At 56.1% G+C, this 9,189-nt stretch overlaps 2 protein-coding genes across 3 annotated transcripts; one reads left to right on the top strand and one right to left on the bottom strand.

The window, feature by feature from the left end:
* The first annotated feature begins 1,125 nt into the window (after nt 1–1,125).
* Nucleotides 1,126–5,191, top strand: TMEM150A (transmembrane protein 150A). The gene is made up of 8 exons (XM_055540340.1): nt 1,126–1,193; nt 1,723–1,906; nt 2,322–2,369; nt 2,688–2,774; nt 3,411–3,478; nt 3,778–3,905; nt 4,014–4,191; nt 4,423–5,191. Exons 2-8 carry the CDS (start codon nt 1,842–1,844, stop codon nt 4,662–4,664), a joined length of 816 nt encoding a protein of 271 aa, XP_055396315.1. The 5' UTR covers nt 1,126–1,193; nt 1,723–1,841; the 3' UTR covers nt 4,665–5,191.
* A 904-nt stretch (nt 5,192–6,095) lies between these two features.
* Nucleotides 6,096–8,021, bottom strand: RNF181 (ring finger protein 181). 2 transcript variants are annotated; one of them, XM_055540342.1, is made up of 5 exons: nt 7,840–8,021; nt 7,072–7,202; nt 6,776–6,885; nt 6,504–6,578; nt 6,096–6,278 (listed from the first exon to the last, which is right to left on the bottom strand). In XM_055540342.1, exons 1-5 carry the CDS (start codon nt 7,923–7,925, stop codon nt 6,123–6,125), a joined length of 558 nt encoding a protein of 185 aa, XP_055396317.1. In that variant the 5' UTR covers nt 7,926–8,021; the 3' UTR covers nt 6,096–6,122. The 2 variants fall into 2 exon arrangements, with proteins under 2 accessions (XP_055396317.1, XP_055396318.1); XM_055540343.1 differs by having other exon boundaries at nt 6,096–6,234; nt 7,840–8,003.
* Nucleotides 8,022–9,189: the final 1,168 nt, after the last annotated feature.

Consider the following 9,189-nt stretch of genomic DNA (forward strand, 5'->3'; position numbering starts at 1 on the left):
CTTTCAATGTGCCCAGACTCTTGTATCTTCCCATACAAAGAAAAACACTAAATTCATTATGTCTGGTTACTAGTCTTTAATTAACAGTAAAGCTTTTGATATTCCAACTACCTGCTTTTTGTAATCTCCTTTATATCCTCACTTCTCCCTTGCCTCTTTGGAGCAGTTCCACAGAACTATCTGAGAGGCTGCCTCCCCGGCTGGAATCCTTAGAAAGTTTGCCAAATAAAACACAATTCTCAACTTTTGGGTTGTGCTTTTTATTTTCCAGTCAACATAAAGTTTGGTGAAGCTGTTGGGTAATTTATCACACTATCCTGTTTGCTTTTTCCCATATTGCTCTGGATCTCCAGCCTTCCTCTCCTCGTTTCCCTCCCAACCCCTGGCCATGGGGGTGTCCTTAGAATGGATATTGTTTCAAGCCAGTGCTCAGCAGTCAGGAAACATGTTTTGGACGCTGACTTCTGGACGGTACTCTGTATACTTGTATACTTGTACCCTTGAAAATAAAATGTATCTGATGAACGTAGCTCTCCTCCAGACTTTGCTGAGTCCAAGGAAAGCAGAAGCCAAATGCAGGGCGCTAGAATTTCTTAAGGAACAGCCAGGGCTTTGTGCTCTCTGCCCTGCAGACCGGCCTCGCCTTGGACAGAGGCAGGCACGGGGCGCCACACTGAGGAGGCTGTCCGAAGTCCCCGTCGGCCAGTCCAGGTTGCAAAATGTGCCCGGCGGCGGCGAAGGAAGGCATCCTTTAGCCACGTGTGCAGTGACAATCACAGGTGCAGCTGGCAGGAGGTGCAGAACCCAGAGCTTCCCGCCTCACGAAGCTTCCACCACAGGAGCAGGGAAGATGGGGTTATCCTTTGGGTATCTCCGCATCAGATGCTCCTCGGCTGGGGTCCCACGCCACCGCCCACAGAGCCCAGGTTCCCCCCAAGTCGGGGCACCGCCCACCGTTTCCCGCATGACGCGGGCGCGGGGACTCGGGAACTGTAGTTCCCGGCTCGGTTTGCGGCGCTGGGGCGGGGGCTGGTGTGGACTCCAAGTCCCGGCTGGCGGCGCGGCTCGGCCCGGAGCGCTGGGGGCGGGGCCGCCCGGTCCTTTAAACCATTCAGGGTCGCTCCGAGGGCCGCAGCCGGGGACGGCGCCACGCGGGGGCCGAGCAGGACGCGGCGGCGGGACGCTCCGGGGAGGTGCGTTTGGGGCCCTTTCCTTCCCTAGACCTCCAGAGATCACCTGCGAAGGCGCAGGTGCTGGGGACTGCGGGCCGTGGGCTGCGGGCGCGCAGGCGGGCGGGCAGGGGACCAGGGTGGGCTTACCGCGTGAACCCGCCCCTTCCCCGCGGCGCCGGCGCTCAGGTAGCTGCCTGCGCCCCGCTGCCTCTCCGCCCAGCCCCGGACCCCCTCGCAGGCTTTTCTTGGCGTGACCCGCTCCGGACTGTCCTGACTCCAGACCCTCTCCCAGTCCGGGACCCTCAGGCCAGGGAGGGTGGCTTCCTTTCCAGAGCTTAGGGCCCCGCGGCGTCTGAACATCTGGCTGGAACGCGGAGGACCCCCAGTGAATGCCGGAGGGTGTCCACGTTGTGGTGGGGGCTCAGCCCCAAGCGTGGGCGCTCAGAGCCGCAGAGGGAGCCCTGCGTCTGGTGCTGACCACCTTTCTCTCCCCCGCACCGGCTTTGGCCAGTCACTAGACCCTGGACTTTGACCTGTCTCTCTTCACCAGGCCCGGGCAGCCGATGGTTTTGACGAAGTATCTTAAGGTTGCCGGCCCATCCCCTCTTCTCCTGCTACCTCTTGCCCTCCCCCCCCTCCCCATCACCACCACCCTGGCTTCCCTCCCTCATGACCGCCTGGATCCTCCTTCCTGTCAGCCTGTCAGCATTCTCCATCACTGGCCTATGGACTGTGTGAGTACGGAGGGGGATGGGGGGAAGGCAACAAGGAGACAAATGTGAGGGACAGGGCCCAGCCAGGACCCAACAGGAGCCTGATGGCACACAGAAAGCCCCCTTGTCCTGTGGCAGGCTCCAGGGTGGTACCCAGGGTCACTCCGGCTGTCTCCAGAGCCTGGCCTGGCGCCTGGGCCCACAGCCCCTTGGGACAAGCTGGCACCACTGCTGTCCACCAGGGTGGCACGGACACACTTCTAACTGGGGTAACTTCCAGAATTGGGACTAGGCTGTGGGTTCTCTAGAGTAGCGTCGAGCCACAGGGCCACCCCAACTCAAGCCCCCAGAAAGGAGAGTGAGACTGAATGAAGGAAGAGTCGGTGGGGGAGGGCTGGGCGCGTCGTGGGGCGGGGTGACAGTTGTGCTCCCGCAGGTATGCCATGGCCGTGATGAACCACCACGTGTGCCCCGTGGAGAACTGGTATGGCGCACTCTACAGACAGCCTCACTCTAAAGCTCCCTTCATCTCTGTTCCCTCTTGGGCCGGGGCTGCCTCGAGCCAGACGGAGACACTGGGCCTCACTGCTCTTCTCTGACATTGGCAGCGCCTGCCCCTTCCCCAGGCATGGCTTCGTGCCCACCTACCTGCTTCCCACCGTCATTTGCCCCTTTGGCTTCTGTCTCGGGGGGTCCTGGGAAGTGGGCTCTTCTGCCCCTGCCAAGGGAGGTCTGGGAGGGTGTCTCCCAGAGACCTGAGGGAACCCCTTCCCCCCAGGCTATGCTCTGTCCTACCTGCCAGGTCTTACAACGAATCTTGCTCTCCTGACCCCACGGAGCAAGGGGGCCCCAAGACCTGCTGCACCCTGGATGACATCCCCCTCATCAGGTGAGGCCTAGAAACCTGGCAGGTCACAGAGACCCAAGGCCCAGCTAGACTCCCAACCAAGTGTCTCAAACCAAGGCATGTCCCTGGGTCCCAGAAATAATAATTCCATTAAGAGCACATATGCCAATACTGCTTACCAATTAGGATGAGCCAGGCTGTGCACTGAATCCTTTACCCACCTAAGGTCATTTCACCTTCCCAGCATTGAGGCAGCTATTGTTTTCACGACTTTATAGGCAAGGAAACTGAGACTGTGCTATGTCATCCATCCAGGTCCCTCAGCTAGTGAGTGGAGGCACCTAGATTTAGGTTCCAGCTCTCTGCCCAGCCTAAGCCCTGGCATAAGGGAAGTCAGACCCACTGTGGACCTTAACAGTCTCAGGGATCCCAGGGAGCCTTGGGGTCCACTAGGCAATCCTGGGCTCTCCCAACTCCAGCAAACACCCAGCGCTCTGCCTTAGGGGGAGGTGTGGTCAGCCTGGGGCCACTTGTTTGTAAGAGACACTGGCCTTTATCCATCAGGGTCTGGCCTGTAAAGGAACAGGTGCAGATAAGGCTAGAGAGAGCAAGTGGGCCAGGAGGGGGGCTTTCCAGTGCTTCTGCCCCTCTCACTCTGTCCCCACCCCCTCCTCTCAGCAAGTGTGGCTCGTACCCCCCTGAGAGCTGCCTCTTCAGCCTCATTGGCAACCTGGGTGCTTTCATGGGTGAGTTGTGCCCTCGGCGCCCCATCACCACCCCACCCAGTCCGCCTACCCTCACCTCCACTCCCCAGGAAGCCCTGGCTTTGTGCAGCCCACCACACCAAGGGCTAAGGCCAGCGGGGCCACTTCACTTCCATTCCATGAAGGCCCAAGGCTGACTCCCACACAGCCACCCTGGTATAGCACACCCCCTGCCTGTCCATTCTCTTCCGGCCCTCAGAGCATCTGGGGAAAGCTAGCTGGGCTGGGTCAGGGCCAGAGAAGGTGCCAGAGCCGGCCCCTGCTGTGCTCTCCTCCCCCAGTGGCCCTGATCTGCCTCCTGCGCTATGGGCAGCTCCTGGAGCAGAACCGTCATTCCTGGGTCAACACCACAACGCTCATCACAGGCTGCACCAATGCTGCGGGGCTGGTGGTGGTGGGAAACTTCCAGGTACGCCCGCCTGCCGGCCTTTCAGCTTCCTCTAGAGGGACAGCGAGGGGGGCAGGGGATGAAGAGGTGGAGGGGAGGGGCTGATCTGTGCTCGCTCTCTGGGCCCAGGTGGACCACGCTAAGTCTCTGCACTATGTCGGAACCGGTGTAGCCTTCACTGCCGGCCTGCTCTTCGTTTGCCTGCACTGTGCCCTCTCCTACCACGGGGCCACGGCCCCCCAGGACCTGGCTGTGGCCTACCTGCGCATTGTGCTGGCAACCATCGCCTTTGTCACTCTGATCCTCAGTATCCTTCCAGGATGGGGTGGCCAAGAATTCCTCCTGTAGCCCAGACCCTCTACCACCCAGGATGCTGGGGGTGCAGGGGGAACAGACACCCCTGCCCAGTCTGGTCTTCTGCCCCCTACTCCTGGGAGGTGAGACTTGGTCCTCTGCCCCAGCCTGTATCCAGGAAGGCAGGAAGGGTGTCACCAGGCTCCCATACCTCCTCCTGGACGTTTCCTTAGCCCCCTCCCAGGTGGGGTCTTCTTCATCCACGAGAGCTCTCAGCTGCAGCATGGGGCAGCCCTGTGTGAGTGGGTGTTCGTCATTGACATTCTCATCTTCTACGGCACCTTCAGCTACGAGTTTGGGGCGGTCTCCTCAGACACACTGGTGGCCGCGCTGCAGCCCACCCCTGGCCGGGCCTGCAAGTCCTCTGGGAGCAGCAGCACCTCCACCCACCTCAACTGTAGCCCTGAGAGTGTCGCCATGATCTGAGGTCTGGGGAGGGTGGCTGGCCCTGCCTCCGCAGCTTCCCGCATCTCCTTTGCATTTCTTTTGTACCAAAAAAATCCGATTTTGTGAAAATTATTCTGTTGGGACACAGGCTGCCTCGCTCCTGGAGGAGGGGCCATCCCATACCTGTGCCATAGAGGAGTGGGCCTCTTGGCAGGCTGCCCAAGCCACACAGCCCGCTCCCCACACCGCAGTGTTGTCTTTGTTTTAAAGGTCACGTGTCATTCACCCAGCCAGCCCTTCAGGTGCCTTCTACTCCCTCAGTGCCAAGGCTGGACCACTGGGGTCTCCTGCTGCAGGAATTGGGGGCTGGGAACAGCGAGAGGGCTACCAGTCTCGGGGGTGGGGATGAGCACTCCTTAGTCTATGGGAAGGCCCCCTATGGGCCCACTGAACTGCACTGGGATTCTTCACTCTGCCCCTTTCTTTAGGGCAAATAACACAGCAGAACCACGTGGGTATTTTAGTACTTTTTTTTTATATATATCTATTAAAAGAATTCTAATTTGCATGTTTGTAGTCTGTTCTGAAGAAAGGAAGAGGGCCTTATGCAAAACAGCTTCCCCTGGACAAAGGATGGGAGAAAGCCCCTGCCCACAGGGAGGGTCCTGAGTGCCCATCGAGAGCAGAGCTGCCAAGAACAAAGGATGCCAAGTGCTATCCAAGTACCCCTGAAGGGCTTGAAGCCCTTTCTGGGCCTCTAAACAATCTGAAGAGCTGACCTGATTATTTCACACTTCCTACCCTGCTCAGGGGCTTCCCTAGTGGCTCAGATGGTAAAGAATCTGCCTGCAGTGCAGGAGACCCCAATTCAGTCCCTGGGCTGGAAAGATCCCCTGGAGAAGGGAATGGCTACCCACTCCAATATTCTTGCCTAGAGAATCATGGACAGAGGAGCCTGGTGGGCTATAGTCCATGGGGTCGCAGAGTCAGATATGACTGAGCAACTAACACTCACTTTTTTTCACCCTGCTCAATTGTCTGGCTTGAAGACTGATTCCATACTAAGGGATATGACGAAGGACGGGGTACAGAGGATAACTTGAGAATAACTTGAAAATGTTAGAAGCAATCTGCATTGAAGCTAAAGATAGCCCTGGGGATACTAACACTGACTAAAGATTGCAGTGGGAAGGGAGAAATGTTGGCTAGTTTTTGGTTACCATTTTTTAAGTCACTACCAGGTGCCCTGCCTGACACATTTTGTCTTCCAACCACAGACACGTAGGCCCAGGCTGTGGCTGGTCAGGTAGCCAGGTTCTTGACCTGGGCCCTATTGTCCTCAGGCCAGCAGGCTTGGTAGGGAGGGATACCCAGCCTGGGACCTTCCACAGTTTAGGACCCCATCCCAGTAGAGATCCAATGGAGGGTACAGAGCCCCTGCCCAGGCCTGAGAGCAATGCAGCAGCAGGATGAGTGAAGAAACCTTTAATGAGAACTCTAGATGCAAGAGGAACATGTTGCAGAGGACCAGTGTCCAGCCCTAGCCGCCTCATGTGTACATGGCTCCATGGAGGTTCTCGAGGCGGTGCTTCTGCTGCTGCTTGCGAGCCTGAAGCAAAGAGTGCACACTGGTCGGGGCCCATCCCCAAAGGCCTGCAGGTGAAGGGACAGGGCAGCCATCGTGGGGCTGGCTCACTGTTTTCAGGCCCCTAGCATTTGGGCAGGAACATTGCCAAGGCCCTTGCCCCTCACCACAGTCACTGGGAAGACTCATGGACTGTGAGCCTACTCAGGCCTCCTAAGGTGGGGAATGAGGGCATCAGGAACAGGGACTCAGGGAGCCCTGTGACCACCCCCTCCACTTGCCCAGCCCCCTACCTTATCTCGCTTGTGCTCCTCATAAGTGTCGTCATCAGTGGGCAGCTCATGGCGGCACAGAGGGCAGGAATTGGTCTGAGAAAAGCAGTGCAGTGTAGCAGCCCGTTTGGTTTTCATAAGCTCAAAACAACCATCCCCAGCTCCCAGTTCCCTACCCTTACCCCTCTCCCGTCTCTGATCCCACACCCCACCCCAAAGGTCCATCAACAGAAAGAAGAGGCTTGAGGACTAGGCCCAAGGCAGGGTGAGGGCTGGGAGAAAGGAAACAGTACCTTGCTTAGCCAAGGCAGAATGCAGTTGGAATGGAAGAGGTGATGGCAAGGCATCTCAATGGCGGTCTCCTCCTCCTCAAATTCCAAAAGACACACGGGGCACTTGAGCTCTTGAGGAGGGAGTGCTAATCAGGAGAGCTGCCACAGGCCCTACCTCCCAGCTCCCACTCCTGAAGGACACACCTGCCCCAGCCTGACCTGGAAAACTGAAGGGCCAGACTGTAATCTGGCTTCCAGAGTTGGTTGGTCTGGCAGACCTGCCCCAAAGAATTAGTGGAAAGACTTTGTGTTCTCACCAGCTTGAGAGCCCCTGATGACTGTCCTGGGAAGGTTCTCAACTGCAGTCTTGGCAGCGGGTGGAGGCAGGTGGTGATCCCAATCTACTACCAACCCCAAGTCTTCAAAGTCCATCCTATTGAAAAGGGACCTAGGAAGAAGGATGCAAGGTCAGAACCAAAGAATCTTTGCCCCCATAATCCACGAAACATTAACAGACAAATACTCTGCCCGACTAGTCATATTAATAGCTACCCCTGAGTAGTGCTCACTAGATAAAAAGCACAGTGGGAAATAGCTTACAGCAGCTATCAAACAACCCCAGGCCATCAGACAACCCCAAGCCTGCAGGCTGTTTATTCCAGTTTTACACAAGAGAGAGAAATTATTCGGGCCACTCAGAAATGACCCGATAAAGCCAGACTCCAAGTGGCAGTGTAGCTTCCGTGCTTGAAGTGCTTAACGGATATACCTACTCACAGTCACATGGCCTCTACCCTGCCCCCCTGACCCGCCTACTTCAGTACCTCCTAAAGCCCACTGCCCTCCAGTCCGGACACCCCCTCTTCCACACTCCAGATCGCTTTTTCCAGAATTGCCTTGCCCTGGTCCGTCCAGGGACGACCGAAATTATCGACTTCCCCCCCGAATATCACTGTGGAATTAACTCTGCAGATTATTTATCCGTTTTACCCAGAAACTGCTGCCCCATGTAATCCGCGTTCTCCAGCCAGCCTCAGCCCAGACACCTGCTGTGTGGGCCCTACCTCCCAGCCCCGCACACCCACCTTGCAAGCTCCAGCAGCATGTTTGTTCGGGGATCCCGTTCGCGATCCAACGGCTCGCAGTCGTGTTCATCGAAATAGGACGCCATGGCAGCCGGGCTGTCTGACACAGCCCTCAGACCCCGGCCGTACCTCAGTCTCGCCGCGCTGGCCAATAAACTAGCGAGTTGAGGGAGGGCAACCAATCAGAGTCCCCGAAACGCGGGCACAGTGGCTCTTTCGCCACATAGGAAGAGGAAGTATTCATTTTGTCACCTCTTATTGGCTCGAATAAGTCAGGTGACCAAGAGTTAAAGCCAATGGTAGGGACCGAGGTGGGTCAGAAAACGGTCTTCTTGGACCCCTCGTCTAGGGTAGGTTTCTGGGAGACCTGAGTGGATCGCATAATCTTGAGAAGCCAACTGTTTGAACTATAGGGGTCCTCCATCTGCTCTGTGGCTCAGAGGGTCTCGGCAGGTCAGATCTTACAGGCCTCTCAGAAAGAGGGAGGCGCTGACTCAGGGGTCAAGGTTCTGTGAGCCTAGGGAAGCCTGGAGTCGGGGCTTCTCGCTGCTCTGCTGCATCCTCGCCGGGCACTTCAGCACCCGCTGCGCTCTAGTCGGTTCAGGACTAGACACTTGACGCCACCTCGACTCCCGCAAAACAAACAAAACTTTCCTATTCAGTTCTGCTGTTAGGCACAATAATAAAAGGTGGGGTAAACTCCCCCACCCGAGCAGAGGCCTTACCAGCTCAGGGAACTACCTATCTGTGTGATCTTTTAGCCCATTGCTCAGCGTTTCCCCTAGCTTCTGTAAAATTAGTGGCTTGAATTTAATAAGTAGTTTGCATCTCTGGCACCCATGAATCTCTTGGAGGAGGAAAGGAGAGGTTGCAGCTTTAGGGGAAAAACAAACAAACAAAAAAACTCCACATGTTGTTTAGTCTTAAAGATCAAATTTAACTGATCTAGGCCTGGGTGTGTGTGTGTGTGTGTGTGTGTACTAAATGATTTGGCTGCTAGCTATCGTTTATTTGGCAACTAGAATCATTACACTTATATTGTACACAGGGTATAAATATAAATACTCCTCACAATTATCCAGGAGCTAGTATCATTATAGTCAAAGCTATGGTTTTTCCAGTAGTCATGTATGGCTATGAGAGTTGGACCATAAAGAAGGCTGAGTGCCAAAGAACTGATGCTTTTGAATTGTGGTGCTGGAGAAGGCTCTTGAGAGTCCCTTGGACTGCAAGGAGATCAAACCAGTCAGTTCTAAAGGAAATCAACCCTGAATATTCATTGGAAGGCCTGGTTGCTGAAACTCCAATACTTTGGCCTCCTGATTCAAAGAGCTGACTCATTGGAAAAGA

The sequence above is a fragment of the Bubalus kerabau genome, chromosome 11 (genome assembly GCF_029407905.1).
Source record: "Bubalus kerabau isolate K-KA32 ecotype Philippines breed swamp buffalo chromosome 11, PCC_UOA_SB_1v2, whole genome shotgun sequence".
NCBI lineage: Eukaryota > Metazoa > Chordata > Mammalia > Artiodactyla > Bovidae > Bubalus > Bubalus kerabau.